Source organism: Pararge aegeria, chromosome 15 (genome assembly GCF_905163445.1).
Source record: "Pararge aegeria chromosome 15, ilParAegt1.1, whole genome shotgun sequence".
NCBI lineage: Eukaryota > Metazoa > Arthropoda > Insecta > Lepidoptera > Nymphalidae > Pararge > Pararge aegeria.
In genome coordinates, this window is record NC_053194.1 from 5199057 (window position 1) to 5218459 (window position 19403).

Genomic DNA, 19403 nt, shown 5'->3' on the forward strand with positions numbered 1-19403 from the left:
CTAGGCTTTATCTTACGCGCCGTCAGACCAAGTCATTTAGTCGCTCAACCGACACGATGCGTGCGACATCAGTTTTGGGGATATAGAGTTTAATCGTCTGTTATGGATTACACTGAGATCCCACATTTCGCGCTCTTTCGACAAGCCGGTACTGTGATAGTAAGAGTCAAGATGGACGAGAAGAGAGAAAGCTGCTGCAAACCCGAGGCCTGTCCCAGGTCGGACTACCCTAGGATACTCCATAGACTATCAACATGTGCGCAATGTTACAGGACTAGATCAAATAGCCAATATAGTGACTGTGATAGTGATTTTGTGGACCGGTGTCGACCTTATAGATCGAGTTCAGCAAAAAGTAGTAAGCGTTTTTTTTTTTAATTATTTTTAAAAATTTAACTTTATTTAAAAGTTTGTATCTTCTGCTCTTCCGGTATTTTGACAATTGTATATATGTATATGAAATTATTTTTATAGAGATTACTTCTGCTTATATACCTAGTACATAAAAAATATTTAGGTCCAAATTACCGATAGAGACTACCTAACCTACATTAAATTTAATGGTGCCTAATTAATAAATTACCTGCTTAAGCTTTCTATCTTTACGTTCATACTAATATAAATAAAGGAAGAGTGTATCTGTTTGTTTGTTTATTTATTACAACTGCACTAGTATTCATGAAATTTGGCACATAGATAGATTGCATACTGAAAACCCATATTGACATAAGATACTTTTTATCCCTGGGAAAGGCCCGAAAACCATTCTTCAAGGATTTTGATAAATTAAACTTTTCTTGCATAAAAGTAAAAATTGTTATATTTATTGATTAGATGAGTTTTTATTTATGTGTGCTACTGTTCTTAAAGGAAAATGCTATACAATTACATATATTTTAAAGCTTACTTGCCGATTATATGAAATCAAAATCAAAGCAAGTTGTAAGAGCCCATGGATTTGGATCTAACCATAGAAAGCTTTTACAACCCGGCATTTACCTTACTTACTAATACAATAATGATTTCAAATATTAAATAATAATAATATTGCACTCAATATTAAAGCTAAAGAATATGTTTGCTGGTATATATGTATGTATTTGAACGCGCCGTTTTAATAATATAGTCTAATAAAAAAAACATTTTGGGGTTAGATATATAAAACAGTATGCAACGACTACATAGTAAACCTGAACCAAACCGGAAAGCACAGCTTTTATATTTATATTATGATTTCTAGGTTATATAAGAAACCTCTCGCTTTTTAATTTTTATTTAATCAAACCAATATCAGGTATAATTTTAGTAAAAAAAATGTCAAAACAGTAATTCATTTTGTAAGCTTCAATATAGCACAGTCTAAGCCTCTCCGGGCGTTTCTTATCACCGTCATTGAGGTTCTTCAAACTCTTAGCTAGCATATTACACATTATTTATAATACAAATATCCGGTCATGACCTGACGCACTTATTCTCATGTCCTCTCATTGACAATGCTCACGACAATCATGCTTCGCAGTCGAGCTTACGATATCATTACGCGCAAAAAAAGGTCTAAATCTCTACAATGTCAAACACGAAGATCGGAGCCAACTAACTAGGCTTAAACTGCAATTAAACAAGTGTACTGTTACCGGAATGACATATCTAACTAAATGTTTCTATCCTTTAAGAGTTGTACAGTTATGTCTACGGCTTGAAGGGGGGTGTTTCGTAATAAGTACTATAGCTCACCTCTCTAAATAGGGCCATGAAATGATTTAAGTGTTATGCTATAAAAATACACTACACGTTAGATCTGGCTAGATCTTTGAGACCTTTATTTACAGTCCCAGTTAATTGAACTAAATCACACGACCGTACGTCATGGATCGCATACAAATCTGAACTTATATCATCCTTAATAATTGTCTCTGAGATTCAAATCGACAATCACTCTTGTTTTTTAACGATGAAATAAAAACCATCCTATTCATCTATTTTATCCCTAAACTATAATATCAGTGCTAAGGCACCTTAACTATAGTAGAATGTGAATTATATTTAAAATTACTCTAATTAAAGAGATTCGATTTCCTAGTTTATCCATCATTTGTGTCGTTTATTTATTAATTTATTGATTTCAATACTTCCTACTCTAAATTCTAAGTAGGTACTTCCAATAGACCCAAGGGATAATTGCACTCTATTTTTTTATTTGTTCCAAACAATAAAACGTTTGTAATAATCTCATGAATCGTAAACCATTAATAGTATCTATTAAAGAAAATAAATTATCCGCCTGTCTACAAATAATTGTATTATCTACTCAAAAATATCCATTAGTAACGCAATATGACATTCCTAATTGATTGAAAATCATTCTAGCAAAAGAATTGGCACAAATATTTTACTGCCTTTTAAACATACCTAATTAAATAATAATTGTTCGGTTTGTGCAAAAAAAAACTATTAGTATTGAAAAATATTACGAGCAAAAAAGTTATTTAATGAAGGTGAACAGTTATACAATAAAATATTAAGGGCAATTTGTAAGTATGTATTGTCACGTAATTATTTTGACCACAAATTTAACTAAACTATTAAATAACAATTAACTCGCGCGAAATACGCAAATGGTTTTATATAAGGGAAAAAACATAGTATCAACAACATCGTTTTAAACATTTTCCCGGAAGTACTTAATGCATATTGCAACTTGCGACTTAACCTGGTGCAGAATTTTGCTTTTTTTGCCATTTACATGTTGGTTAAATAAGGCGGCATCATGAGCGATTCTGTAAGAAAAACCCATTCTGCATCCGCTATTATAGTAAAAAAAACATAAACTCTACTTATTTTTTGTCACGAGATTGCGGAATGTTTTAGTTTTTTTTTCGACGCGATTGTAAGTAGCTTTCAACAATTTACGCAACAATTATTATGTGATAATTTCATACGCACAACCTCATGTGAGTGACAAAAAAAAATTGAGATGCGTGCCTTGATAGGTAGCGGGAGGATATTGACATTTCCAATGCGCTCTAGGTATTTTAAATGCCTATACTGAGTTCATAGAATGTCGATTATCGAACTTCATAATTATAATGAAAATATTATGGAGTTTATTGCTATCTGACTCCGATTAATTCAAAAGCAAGAGCATGCGCATAAACGCCTATCTTATAAACGCACGAAAATAAACTAGTATTAGGAAACTAATAAAATAAATTTTACGAGTACCTTACACAAAATCTATAGAATAATTAATAATCCGGGCTACTTCAATTGGATAATTACGAAGTTAGGCGATTTTACATACTATAAGTACATGAATATCCTACCTTGACTGTAAACCTGCACGCCACTGAAAATGCGCATTGAATTTATTTTTGTGAACGAAAAAAAGATAAGTATATCCCTCGGGGCATAAGAAATTTTCGCGTATCTTCAGTTCAAAAAGTTATCAGTAAAATTATGTAATATCAGTTGTTATGTCATTAAATATAATTCGACGAAAATTTGGGCTTGTTTCGTTAATTTCGTGGGGTCGATCTCCGATGGTACCTACCATCGCGTTGCATTTTAAGGCGATTTTCAGTTAAAAATACAGTTTACAACTTACACTGTAAAATACGGGCCCGGTTTTCATCTGTTAAATGGTTTATCTAGACTAGAGAAATACTAATAGTTTTTTCATCATCATCATCATATCAATCGCTGTATGTCCACTGCTGAAGTCTTGTGCCGCTTGAGACCAGCGACTCTTTACGACCCCTTAGATTATATATATCTCAGTGACCAGATTGGAGGTCTACCAAGTCTTTGTTTAATGTTTTATTTGTTAATCAACTTCATCATTATCAACTCATTACCGGCCGCCCCACAGTACACGGGTCTCCTCTCAAAATGAGATGGGTTTAGGCCGTAGTCCACCAAACTGGGCAAGTGCTGATTGGTAGACTTTACACGCCCTTGAGAACGTTATTGACAAATCTCGGGCATGCAGGCTTCGTCCTTCACAGTTTAAGCAAGTGATATTTAATTGCTTAAATTTAAAAGCGCACATAACTCCAAAAAATTACAGTTCTGGGTCCCCCGAAAGGGAAGCCGAAGCCTTACCCACTAGGCTCTCACAATAATAATAATAATTGGTGGTAATTTCAATGACAGTTCAAAACTGCAGAAAATATCATACATGTTCGAACAAATACGTTGATAAAAGTAGGAGGACTTAAACATCAAGGAATATGAACATTAAACACTCAATAATTAAGGTTTTTTGTCCAGCTGTGGGACATTTATAAACACTTGAATCTCAATAAAGTATGCATTACCCGTGAAGTAATCACGCGTTACCGTAATAATCGCACTTATTATGTGCAGTCAAATTTTACGAGCTCATCGATTGTTCGCCGTTACTTGCAAATTGACGAACTTCATTAAAGTTCAATTATTTTTAACGTAGTATTAACCTTCTATCCTACGGAGTAACGTGCGTCTAGCGTTTACTACGTTCGACTACACATCACGTGATCCCGGATTCCATTCTCCGGACAGGCTAAAAAATCTTAGATGTTTTCCTTTACGGAATTCCCAAATGACTCAGGGAGTATTCAAACAGCATTATAATGTGATTATAGAATGTGATTAAGAGCCCGCGCACCCGCGTTTTGCAAGCAAGATGAGTTTAAACTCAATTTTTCTCTCGCGATATAACTTGTGACGATGACTCTACGGAATAATGTAGGTGGTAGGTGTATCTTTATGCAAACGAAATTGAATGAGATTGGAAATGATAACAAACCTGTGCAACAAAAAACAATAAAAAATATTAAACTGATATTAATATAATAACTGAGAGCTTTCATCTGTATGTACATGATTATAAATTGGTGTCACGTAAATAGTGTGCTATTTGGTCAACAGCGGACAATGAATACTATATATATGATGCGGAAGAATACATTTATTAGATAATGAATATTTATTTACCGCATTTTCCTTTAGATTTTTAACTGCAATGTTTTCGAATGTATACATTTCAATGTTTTTACAGTGCGTACAGTAAGCTTCATAGGTTTTTGAGGAGTATTGAGTATACTTTCAATGTAGAGCTTCATTTTACGTAGATGCGAATAATTTTCCTTGCAGGCAAACCAGTATGATTATGCTTGTTATCAGTAATTTGACGTGCATCATTTTGCAATGCGCTTACCGAGATGGTCCTCGCTTCGAAATTTTGACGCGTTTATGTTCAGAATTTACATAATGACGGCGGAGGCGCCGACTGCGGTTGAACGGTGAACACTTTTCCCGGTTTTCGAACCGAAATTCTAGTTAGCGGACGCGCGATTTCTTTTTAAAAAGGTTAACAAGGTGCTCTCGTTTGGGTCGTTTTTCGTGCCGCGCTGCCTTCTTTTGTGTACGAGCGAGCTGTTAAAAAATAAACGAATTCTTTGTTTCTCGGGTAGTCGGGCCGACCTCCGACGCGGTCCCTACTTTTTTATGCCTCCTTATAACCTGTGTATTACCTACGTGTAGGTATCTACGGTTTTTATGGTCGCTCGGTCAGCTCTTCAATGGGCTAAGGAATTCGATCGAGTCTCCTCATTGTCCATTTATAGTTTTTTTTATAGTTCGTAATTACAGCTCCTTGAATGAGCCCCTATTGAAAGTCCGTAATTTATATTTTACCAAAACATTTTAGGCACTAATTAGAGCCCTCAAAATTTCATTCCATCTAATTAATGTTAGCTCACGCTTTGTTTAATACTCGTCGTTGTGGGCCCATTAACAGAAAGTAAACCAAACAGTTACGCTACTTAAACTATATCAAAATAATATTAATGGTCATGTATCACACGGTGACTCTACGTCTTTTTACGAGCTGGCCAGTTATTTTTTTCTGGTTGAACTTTTGACGGCGGTTGCTTGCGTTTGACCGGCGCACTAATAAAATGTTATGATCGTGTGTTTAACGCGCGTTGTGTGTCGGACCTTCCTTTTGACATGATCGTTATTGCCCCGACTCCGCCTCTGCGGTCGCCTTTTGTGTTCCGACTATAACAATCTTGTTATTGTATCAATTAGATACCAATACGATTTATAACAACGTCGAAGCTAGTTAGTTTGTGACGTTTATATTGCTGCGGTTAAGATTCGTTTGTGCGAATAGTATCATGTTATAAGAGCGTGATAGCATATTGGGTTCTCTCGCTCGCTTCTGAACGTGATAATAGGAGCCCGTTCACAGGCCTAAGTTAAATAATAAGCGGCAAAGCACGATATAAATATAATAATTCTCTTTTATTTGACCGCCGCGATGGCCGCGGGCTGAAGAGCAAATCGCCTCAAAACTGGCTAACGAGTCGCAAGAAAAATAAGCACACAATTTTATAATATGTTATTCGTTTTAGGTTATGTGCAACAAGACTTCTTTAATTTTTAAACAAGTCTAAAAAGATATTATTTCAATTCAATTCTTGTATGTAAAACATATACATAACATCCTGCCCCTTTGCGGCCCCGCATATTTATTTTTTAATTGATTTTTTAACTACTATCAAGTTAGCCAATTTCTTTTTTTTTGCAAAGAATACAATTTTCTGTTTATATTTTCTTGTTTTTGATTTAATATTTAATTTAATCATAAAATGGTTAAGGTACTACCTTAATTTTGAAACAGCGCACAGGAAATTCTTAAAATTTGATAAGTAAAAATGTTGGCACATGCGTCGCGAGTTTTCGAATAATTTATTGGCGTTACGGTAAACGTAGATACATGCATAAAAAGATCGAAGCTATCTACTTATGATAATACGAAATAGTGTAAAGATTTGCGACGTTAGTCATTGACTACGAGACATAACATTCATGATTCACATATTGAGTCAAAACACTGAAAGAGTAAATAAGAAGCCGCCAGTGAGTAAGAACGAAATGCGTGTCAATTATATAATTTAAGCAATTTTCGGTGGACAGTACTATCTGTCAAACTACTAAATACATATTAATATTTCAAGAGAGCAACGAAACGTGTTGTGTGGTGACGGCAAATCAGAATACAGTTCTCACCACACCTAATTTTACAGCAGGCAGCAGCTTACTCTGTGATTACTAGTACCATCTACTGCGATCACCGACCTGTCTGCCCAGCATGGTAAGGCACAGCCTCTCTTTGGGAGCGGTCTCAAGTCCAGCAGTGGACTGTTAAGGGCTAAAGATATCTTAGCTAAAGGATTACCACTTAGAGCATGCGTGGTAAAAATAATAATTAAGAGATGTCCGGTAACCGATATAATAATATCGATATCGGAAAAATGTCCGGTCGGTTGCCAATAATTGCCAGCCACCGTTAAATTGTACCGCATTAGTGATTCACACAAGTTCACCGGACAATTAGCAAAGGCTGTCCACCTCTGAGCCGCGATGTATTTATTCATCGGATGTTCATCGATTACCATAATCGACAGCATCGTGCGTGCCGCATACGGAACAACGGACCTAGCGTTTTCATTGACAAGATGCAATAGAAAGAAAAATTCTTGTATGTGAGCTTTTACACATCAAATCTCTCCGATCGCGATGTACGCCTCACATAGCGATAAAAATATGTCAGCGTGGTATTTTTACGCATATTCAAACCCTGTGGGATATTAAACTACAATTTTACTACAATACACGCTAACGTTACGTACGTTGGAGCGGTTATTACCTATAGGTAAGAATTTCTGCCTCCCTTTCGAGGGTACCGCCTGAAGTACAGAGGCAAGCGTCTCTACCTTGCGGAAACTGGAGGAAAAAATCGCAAGGAATCTTGCATACTTGGAAGTTTGCACAATGTTAGGCCTGGGAAGATTACCAATCCACACTTGACCAGCGAGGTGGGTTCCGGCCGAAACTCTTCTCGTTCTGAGAGGATACTTTTACCCTGTAGTGCACCAGTTATGGGTATAATGATGATAACGATTATTAACTATTTAAGCAATATTTCATAAACCTCGGTTTTTTCATGGTACTGTTTCGTCCTCCAGGATACGTCAACGTCTGCGCAGCGGTGTGCCTGGTCCTCCTCGTGGGCGGCCTCTCCCCCCAGTCATCAGCAGCTCCACACAGAAGAACGATGGATCGGCAACGCCGCTCTTCGTCACAGGAGAACAGTCTCTGGGGAAACCCATGTGATTATGGCTCAAATGTAAGTCTATATAAAAGTTTGTTTCTTATTTATTTTTATTCGACTATAAGAAAGCCCTTGACTGCAATCTCACCTAGTAGTTAGGGATGACGCGGCCTAAGATAGTAGCTTGCTAACCTGTTTTGAGTTTGGCACTCCTAATCGGTTTCTACGCGGCTTCGTACCAAAACGCTAAATCGCTAGGCGGCACGTCTTTATCAGAAAGATGGTAACCCAAAGCCCTCCCACCAGATAAAAGAAATGTAGATTAAACGATTTCCTATTCGAGATACTAACTATCTAATTAAACGTCTTTTAATAATGTGTTTACAAACGAGCTATGATAAAGTTCAATTTTAATATAAAAATATCATAAAAAGTCCTATAGAAAAATTTCATAATATTTTTCTTCGGTGACCCAGCAAGTTTGAAATTTTACTACTAGGCTTAATATCTGTTTTTTTGCGGGACTGCTATTTCCTAGCGGTAAAACTATTGAGTATAAATGCCCATTCAAGTAGATATAACGTTGCTCAGCACGCTCTTGCTCTGAAGCTTCGCTAGGCTACAAGGAAAAAGTGGTTCAGTGCTAAGGACATTAACGCTTATTCTACTTTTTAAAATAATGAAGTAATGAAGAAATATTTGAGGTTACCCGAGCAAATAATCATGAGCGGGGAATTCCTTTATGCCAATCTTCTCGAAAGAGAATCTCAAAAATTAGAGAATGACTTGAAATATTTTAAGAACACAGATGTTCCTAAAATATGTCGAGTTCAAATTAATTGTTCTATGTAAATTCAGTAATTCACTAATCTTTTTAAATGTTTTACGACATATTTTGAATTTTTACATAAAACCGCGAACGCATTGTTCAGAAACTTATGACACAATTAATGCGACTTAACTGTCCTAAAGAAATATATTTTAACTATTGGTTGTTTGTTTTCAGCCAGCGCCATCTGTATATTCGGCAAAGCTCGCAAAGGAAGTTTCATCACAAGCGAGAAACGCCTACGAGTCAACGGCGAAGTACAAAGATAAATTTGTAAGTGTTATTTAATATTTACCTAACCTGCTTTCTGCATCAAAGGCTGTGGGTTCGATTCACACACAGGAAATGTTTGTGGAATAATTATGACAGTTTTTTAGTGTCTGGGTATTTATCTGTTATATTATAAGTATTTATGCATACCTACTATTTATAAAATAATCATCAGTAATCTTACTTCTCAAAACACACGCTTACTTTGGGGCTAGATGGCGACGTCTGTAATTATTGTCTCTATGTAAAATAATATAATTTCATCATAATAATTTATAATATAATACCTATTATAAAATTATCATTCTTCGCTTTCATTGATGGGTCCGATGTAGGGTCGAGACAATCGCAACGTAGTATTCGCGCCCGCATCGATATGCCCGCCACGTCGCTCTAAATGAACGGACGCACACTGCGGCCGGCCAATACCAATAACACTTTGAACTAAGGACATCGATGCATACCTTTAGGGCTTAATTTGATTTTATCAGTTTCAATGTATGAATGAAAGTGTCTATACCCGCTGGCTATCCTTCCACGTTACTCTAAATTAATCGATATCAATAACGCTGAGCGAATGACTTCGTTCATCAAGGCATACCATTGGAGTCTTATATGATTTCATCAGTTTGTATGTATGAATTCAATTATCTATACCAAGTAGCTATCTAACCACTTTATTATTTATTAACCGAGGCCTACCTTTGAGGTTTTATATGTTTTAATGTAAACCCAGTGGCTATCCTAACACGTTACTCTAAATGAACCGAAACGAACTAACCATTGAATTAATGACAACGTCCATGCAAACTATATGGAATGAGTTTATAAAATGTTAAATTTTTAAATAGTTGGTATTTTATCAATTTCCATATAATTTATAGAATTTGATAGATTTCGATTTTGTAGGCAGTTACACTTATTATAGTTTAGTTTTAGTTTACACTTATTAGTTTAAGCGGCTCCACTTCAAAAAGTTTTTGCAAAAACGTCAGCATCCATTAACGATTCCTTGCGTGCACGTTTTAACGCCATTTTCTCATCGCGGTGTGGCAGGGAGATTGCATCGATACAGGCGCCGCCGGTTTCGCCTCTATACGTCCGGCTGGACGCTTCCTCCCTTTTAAATATTATAATTTCAAACTGCCTTCATTCCGATCACATTATCCCATATCATCTGTTTCTGAACCCTAGTTTCCATAATTAGCACTAAGAAAGGAATAAGATCAGAATTTATAACTCTATTCGTAAAAATAATCGTATGCGCAAATGTTACCATTTGCATTCAAAAACCAAACAAACCAGAGTTACTAGAAACATAAATAAGACAATCTGTGATTCCACTGCTAAGAATACAATATTTCCGAATCGGAAGTAAGGTGGCCCGATCAACGAGCAATAATGCGATGTCGTTGTCGCGCCTCGAATCATTTATGGATGACCTTCTACTAACTCAGTTAATTGTGGCAACGCAAGTTACGATGTGCCCATACATTTCGACGACGATTGATGAAGTTAAAAAGCGATCAAGTGTGAAGCAGTCAATGGAAATGGAACAATGAGCCGGTCTCGAATCGATACATCCCGTAGTGACGTGTGGCGTTGGTGTATGAGGTATGGTGGCATTTGTAATAGGCTCGCCGGTCGTAACGACGGCGACGTCCTGTCCGCTCGCTGCTGCCTCCCCGTCGTAAAATGACATTATCGACGCACAGTAGCCGGAACGAAGTACAGGACGATGCGCGTACGCATCGAATACTGATTGCGCATTAATATTGCGCGACACACCTGCCCGACGATTTTTTTCTGTCTCTCCCCTTAATGTCGGTCATTCGTTACTAATGTATCATATTTATTGCGGTTTAGACAAAGCTCGAGCACAATGAACTGCTATTGTTAACGTTACAAGGACGTTTAACTTGCTCTTTGTTTCGGTGCCGCATAATCAACTTTACGAATTGTATGCGATCCCGATTTTCAAAAATTATATCGCGTAGATTATGCCTTTTAATATAAAAACGTAGTGGTATAAAAACAAAGAAATTTTATCACTGGCGAAGGATAAAACCGTGTACATATAAAACGCAATATCCAAATTACTCGCGCTATCATATTATCTGTCGTCGGCCCATTCCTTATAAATAACTGGCCCCGCTGTACCGAGAACGCAATAACAAATTCAACGAACCCTACCGGTACTGTGTGACTCCGCACCGGCCACCGTGTGAATATGCTGTAACGTTTTAGACCGGCGTCAAATCATATTTTGTCTCGAAATATGTTTAGATATCCATCAAAAACTGTCCACATTCTTTGCATTTTATATAATGTAACGAGATCTGTAGCGGAACCCCACGCGGTTCGAGCTGAGACCATCTGCGAGGCTTATCGTGGCGTAATGTCGTCCGATATATTATAAACATTGGAATATACATTACATACAATATGTACATACTTACTGCGATAGCGTTGTTCACACGGGCGACAGGCTGTCTGCCGCATTGGATGCGTATGAGAACGTGTGCCGTAAATATTGTACGTTGAATGTGTGAGTGCATGTTTATTTGATAAGCTTCCGATGTTTCGTGCTAGTTATCCGGATGCTATGTCATCAAATTTCTTACCTAATGCCCACCCACGGGATCTCATAATGCCAACATAGCGATAGTTTAATTATGGGAACATACAGACTCTTGTAGTGTATACCTACAACTGTTATCTTTTTGTTTCTACAAAGTTTTACTTATACTTGTAATTAGGATGGAATATTACGAATTGTTTAAAATAGTGCTATTTTTCATTAAACATGGTTTTGTATTTCTTTTCGATTAATTGCTTTAGTAGCTCATGCATTAAATAATAATTATTTAAATTTAGATTTTTAACTTGTGCAAAAAAGTTTTTAATATAAATCGGGGTTTTGCTATGTACCTAATTATTTTACATGTATGCAATGTATTGATGTAGGCAAAGTTTAGGATATGGCGCGATGGACCGGACGAACACCTGCGTTTTGTTATTATGTATCACTGTTCATCGGTGGACGTAGCACATTCCATCTTGAGATTAACTACCTTCCTAATATTTCATTATTGGGATACAATTAAAAAAAAAACGATGATAACTGCAATAAGTGATGAAAACAAATCTAATAAAAAAGATGTATCGACGTTACCAATTAAACTTCACAGATTTTTACAACCTAGTTATAAAAACCTGGGGACCAATAATCATTGTCATTCTGAGAGCAAAATTATGGAATTCCTTCGTAATACAATACAAACTGGTTTTAAAATTTTAAGCAATGAATCATTAATTCCTATTCATCAGTTAAATTAACTATACTATACCTACTAGGAATAACTGAGAATCATTTTCATTTGTTTAAGATAAAAATGCAGACCCCAACTTATCCATTTTATTATTGATGTGAATTGTAATTATTATTAATAATTGCACTGGTTTTATCAATATTGTTGAACCTTATAGGAGATGGAAGTGTGTATTAAAATAAACAGGATTTTTTTATACATATTTGCCAATGATTTACGAAAATATTTATTTTGAAAAATTGATAAAACCGATAAAGACCACTATGAATAAGTGTGTTGATTTCTCATCAGTATTTGGAAACTCTCGGCTGAACAAGCGATAACGCAGATAAGAACGTTGTATAATATAACGATTTTCGGGAGTTGTCACGATTTGTAAGCGTTTAATTAGCCGTATTGTTAGGCAACAATATTTCGAACAAATCAATTGAGGGACGGATAATTTCTATCAACGCTGTTGCATCTGCTGGCGATTATAAAACGCAATGACAATTTTGCAACCCTATTTCGAAACACCTAAGGTTTGAATTTGAATATTTGTCGTTGATCACGTATGTTCTGGACATAGCCAGTAACGTGTCAAATTTTTATGTCAAACGGTTTTGTTACGAGTCATGACGGCAGCGGCCGTCTGAACTCGTGTTTCGATCTCATCTTTCACACGACCTTGGCTAACACATTTTAGTGTAGTCTGATGGTTAAAATTAATAGGAGTAACATAGTCATACAATTTACTAGGTTAAATAGGAGTACAAAAAAGGGTTGAAAGGACAAATTTGAAAGTAAAACCTAATTTAGTCAACTAAACAGTCAGTCAGTCAATCAGGCAGTTTTGCAATCTGAGACTAATGTTTAAGAAACTGTAAGACCAGCTATAGAGTAAGATATGCCACACAGGTAAAACAAAACGCGATTTTTGAAGCTATTTAATAAAATGGAATTCGTTTTGCAATTTCGTTGCTATGGCATTACACAAAATAATTACATTTTGTGCAACAGCACCCTAAAACAGATGGTTAAAAACTTGAAATAAATTATATCAATACTCACCTTATTAATCTGGTTGAACCAAGATACAAATGCACTCGCATTCAAGTTGTCCACTGCCACGATCTGCTCTTCGCCCTTATATATACCGTCCAGGACAGAGGAAATAGCGACACATCTCATCCCGTTCAAACGTCTTTTCCATGAAAGTTAATCAACGCTACGTACTAACTAGCGCCTCTATTTTTATCGTTCAAAGAAACCAACGGGACCAGTAGCGTGACAAAGCTGATTCATACTTACTGCAGACACTATGGTTTTGAGCACCCGTGGATAAATCAATTTCACCATTTCGATTCGCATCCTTATTATATTTTTACTCCTTTAATTAAGTAGTTTCCACGAAATCTTTTTTTGCTAAAATTGAGCATCACAAACTTCTAACCTCGTATTAAGGAAAATATGTACCATGTCAAGTTCAGTGTACAACCCAGGATATAGCAACTGAATATGAACAAAACTAACTCTTTTTTCATTTGTTACAGGCATTGAAACTCCACAGTTACCAAAGTTTTGATGAACTTTTGCCAGTCTGGAGTAGTATTGACTGGCTTCGGAACTTCACCTGGTTCCCTGAAGAAGGCTTGCCTAAGGAAAAAAACCTATATCAGCCTATGCCTGAGGCTTATATGGATACAGTTATGGTAAGTAGAATTGACTAAGTAAACCTTTTTTTATTTATGTTACAGTATATCTATTAAAAAATATTATAATTAGTACGTGTGGTCTCTATACTGGTCTGGTCAGTCTGTCCAGAGTTTATTATAACTCTCTCCTATTAAGGTTAGGCTCTAATGTCAGAAAGCTGCTGTTGTTTCCTGCCACCAATACCTAATTAATGATATGGGTTAATGCCTTGTTTCTGGTTATTCTGTTTAAGATACTTTGCGAAAATTTCTTTAAAAAAAATGCAACTTATTGTCCATATGCATAAAATTAGGAGGGATAAGATTAATTACAAAATTCCGTCCATCGTTCGTACACTAAGTTAAATAAGGAAAGGCATAAAGGCACATTTGTTTTGCCATAAAAAATATATAAGGAAAGTAATGTTATCTCAAACGTTTGTCTCGTTAAGATAATGACGGTTACTTAACCGACCGATCTGATTGTTTTATAATCGAAGGGCGGCGAATTCGCTGATGCCAAAAACGTGCATCCGTATAAGTTTTTCAATCGATTTCAAAGAATCGACATCGTCGGTGGCACTCATTGTTGTCAGCCGACTGTCGTTTACGTGAGAACACAATGGTTTTGCAATGTGGACATTTAATCTGAACGTAATCATCGATTTTTTGACTGATACAGAGATTTGAGTGGCGATAGAAAAAAACGTCGTCATTGATAATACCACTAAGATCAATATAAAAATTTCTATTGACACGAAAATACTTTCAGTACTTGCAGAACTTTCAGTACTTATATAAATGAAAGTATCATTTCAAGTACTTACCACCTTATGATATGCAATTTACTTTATTATATGCAATGGAATTGGAGCATTAATGGAACATCAATGTTTGGTGTTTAGATTAAAAAGAATTGAATTCTTTTAATAACCTTAATCTTTCGCAACAGACAAAAATCACTGTTACAGTATACGGTAGCGTAGGTAGAAAGGGTAGGCTATAGATATCACAGCAATGTTACTATTTATTTGATTCTAGATCATCATTTGTATTGCAAATTTTAAGCGACCCTGAGGTTCAATAAAGCCCCCTCTATTAAATTGCACTGTTCCAGTTATAAGAATAATTTTCAAATTAACTTTTCCTTTGTTCACAGAGCAAAATTGATGAGGTGTTGCCGTCAATGTACAAGGGTTTGAAGATGGTAGTGGCGGGGCTTTACTCCATCAGCGAGGATGGTCTCAGCAGGGACATCTTTTCAGATGCTGGTTTGAGAGGCAACATTAGGGGTAGCATGCATGAAGTTCGTGCAGTTCTATGTTTGTTCGATGTAAGTACTTTCAAAACATTATCCTGTAATATTACTCTATTCATCCTTTTAACGACATGTGGCCGATGTTACATCCCACTTTTAAGTAGATTTAAATTAATTAGATTTGTGTCGCCATTTTCTGTTACAAAAACTTGAAATATTTTACATTTTCGTATGTCTAAAAGAACATTATTAAAACTTAATAAAAAAATAATATAACATACTTTAAGATTTGCATTTCGTAGACTGCGACTAAACATGTGTTTCATGTTCAAAGCAAATGAATTAATTTGAATTTGAAATATAAAATACGGCACCCACATTTGTCTCCTTCTTGAAGATTAAAGCAAATTGACCATAATTTTTACTGTAATCAGGAACTTCCGCAAAGTACCGTCTACTTCTATCCAAAGTTCTAACCAAATATTTGTCTTGTTATAGGAAATAATGAGATCTCGCAGTTTAGCAATAACCCCGTTGCCTGACGCAGAAGTGCCAGACATCAAGCAAGCCGACAAGCTGTCATACGCGCTACTCGTATACCGCGACACCCTCAACTACTTGGAGTACCTCACCCAAGTGTTCCAGAAAATGTACGATGTTGACTCAAAGAACTGAGATCGGTTGTGTCAACTAATTCTGTAAAACTCATCAGATGACTGTCGGGCAGTTGTTATTTACCCGAATTGTTTTCGGCTTCTACTTAATTTGTTGGTGCTTTTATTTATGACTTAATTGTAAAAATGCCGCTCGTTGTTTGAGCACGTATAAACAAGACTGTCTTGAAACATCGACACTGACTTCGAAAGTTCTATAATACTTCGTTAGTATAGTTTTTTTCAGTATTTATTAAACATTTTTTTCTATTCTAGCATTGTTGTGTTGTCTCGAAACAGTCTTGTCTTGTACATGAGCTCTTTGTTCGTTGGCCCGACACAATGAATCTCCTCGGTAGCTCAATTGTTTGCACCTTTGGCTGTTGATAAAGTAGAAAATGTCTTTGCCATTACATTGCCATTTTGGTCTAGAGCGAATTAGTTCCTTTTATATATATTTTTTGTAAATAGTGACGAATTTAATACGTATTATTTATTGTTTAACAGGCAGCTAAACTTTCGAAATTTTCCGATATCCTAGTCAAGGTCTTAACTTATTTATTTCTTGATTATTTTCAATTTAGTTTCAATTATATTTTATGGTATTATTAGATTAGTGTTATTCTCCATTCCACCAAACTTGTTTGATGATGTATTAGTAAATTGTTTAGGTGAATGTCGTGTCTATGGCTGGTTCATGATTATTGACAATTTTTTTTATTTCTTTTGTGACTATGCAGTCGTTCGAGACTGCAAATGCTTTTAATTGTACATTATATTTCATTACTTAACTTGATTATTTGTTAACTATTTATATTCCTGTTAAAGATCCAATGAAATATAACTAGCTTTAATACAGCAGCTGTTAATTATATTATTGTAAAGTACAGAGCCAGTGTATTTATGACTTAATCATTATTTGTATAGTTCAAATAGTATTTATAATTGTGCAAACATGATTTTACGTTAGTGATATTAAATTATTATTACATTTAACTTATCCTCTTTTATTTATAAAATTATACTTAATCCACCCTGTCTTTGTATTATTCAAATGTGAAATTATGTTTTATAAGGCAAGGTTCATTAACACCCATTTCCAGAATATCAAGGAAAAAACTGACAACTATAAATGTGGAATCGTTCGGACTTAAATGTTCTTGATTTGTTAAAATTTAATTCTTAATGCCCAAATCATAACACTGGTATTAACAAACATTACAATGAAACATTACAGTAAATTTGACTCAAGTTTTTGATTTTTTTTTTGAAAACTTTTTTATACCTAGGAGGCACTTTTGATATAAAACATTTTTGTGATAACTACATCCGTAAGTTTATAACTAATGAATGCTATGAGAGTTCCAAACTTCAACTTCCAAACTCTATCTCAGCCTATTTGTGTCTCGCAGGCCTCTTTTCTTTTCTTTTTAGGGATTTTAGGAGAGAGACATTCAAAGCTTGGATTACGCTACTTTAATGATCTGACACTGTTACATGTTCTTAATATTAAAACGGAAATAACGGCTAAACGTATATTGCTCTCTGAACTCTCTAAGCCACAGGTGTTGCCTTTCCAAAATCAAAATTTACTCATCTTCTCACAAGAACTGTAAAATTTGGTACGATTGAAATGGTTTTATTCTATATAAACTTATCTACTCTATGCAACGGGCACTATACGACGGATTTTATCAATGTGATGAAATAACATATTATCATAATTTGAGAATATTACCATAAGGATAATAAAAGAGATAGTGTGATGTCTATCGATCCGTACTGAGACGCTGGCTAGTGGAATTAAACTCTTCTATTGTGGGAGGAGACCTGTGTACAGGACACGGGTCTCCTCCCACAATAGAAAACCAGTAGGCCAGAAATGGGGTGATATGATAAGGATGATTCAAAGAGAAAACAAGCTCACTGATCGCAAGCAAAGCCACTCGGAAGTGCCAGTTAAATATCAAACGCACAAGAATACTCCATATTTCAAAGGACTCTCGTTCCCATGAGCCGAGACTGGAAACAATTTCACATCTTTACTCAACGCATTCACAAGACGAAGCATATTTGCATTGGTGACTTAGTCGCCTTGACGAATTAGAGCTCGCGCTGAAAATAATAAAAAACATACGAGAATTTTCTTCACCTATTCATAAAATCACACCACTCTTGCCTCTTTGGTGTTAAGGGTAAATTTTGCTCATCACCAAAATAAAGCTTCTGTAAGTATCGGCGCGATCAAAACTTGGCCGACTTATTTATTTAATAACTTAGTGGTAGCAAGCTATTGTCACCGGGAGTCCTCCAGGTGTAATATTTGTTTAGGGGATTAGATATATGGATAAAAACTTATTTATGCTTGACCTCCTACCTTGATACAGTTTCTAACGGTTGTAGCAAGTGAAAAAGTGTTCATAATAAGTGTTAAAGTATGAATTTTCTGTTGTTAAAGTTAACCAAATCATATCAAAGTCGGTTGAGTCGTATGTCATGAAACAATATTCAGCTGAATGGATGATTCTCCTTTTTTGAATTCGGATAAAAATAGTACGTAAACAGCATTATAATAGCTTTTATTCTTAATTTGCATAAGCTCGCCTCGACTATACCTCCTTCTAGAAACTTCTATATTCTATTACATTCCAGTGTTCTTCCTTTGTTGCTAACTTTTCCCACCCATGGAAACCGCTGAAAAGGCCGCGAAAGTCACAGTACAGAGCCACATTCTGTATTATTGTGATTAAATGAAAATAAGCATTTATTCAAGTAGGTTCATTTCCCATATTGATAATATGGAAAACAAACATAATTAAAAAAAAATATTTCCATCATCACCTTTTCAGTGGACCAATATCATAAACGTATTTATTACTTCAATGACTGCAATTAAGAATGATTTAGAAATCATAACTTTCATAATTGCCAAGGCTTAGTTTTGGTAACCAATTGCGTTGTTGCTTTTTGTTGTAATTTTATATAGATTTCGAATCGAATATTTTATTAGTTCCAGAGAGCATAACATTTCCTATTAGTATTAAAGATAAATAATTGACATTGAACTCAGATAAATTTGCCTACAACACAATCGTACTACAAGAGGTGCTGACCTATTCGACCTAATGTATATGAGAACTACACATGCAAGAAGAATTAAATCAAAGACAATAATAACAGAACACAACTAAGATACATTCACACTTAATGGTATCAATCGTAACTATTGGGTTTGTATCAACTCCTAGTGAAGCCCAGCAGGAGTTTACCTCCAGAAATTCATGGGG

General features: G+C 35.4%; 1 protein-coding gene across 1 annotated transcript; it reads left to right on the forward strand.

Annotated features, from left to right (window-relative positions):
- Window positions 1-48: 48 nt before the first annotated feature.
- Window positions 49-17013, forward strand: LOC120629796. The gene is made up of 6 exons (XM_039898844.1): window positions 49-358; window positions 8016-8176; window positions 9108-9203; window positions 14065-14223; window positions 15365-15538; window positions 15962-17013. Exons 1-6 carry the CDS (start codon window positions 103-105, stop codon window positions 16136-16138), a joined length of 1023 nt encoding a protein of 340 aa, XP_039754778.1. The 5' UTR covers window positions 49-102; the 3' UTR covers window positions 16139-17013.
- Window positions 17014-19403: the final 2390 nt, after the last annotated feature.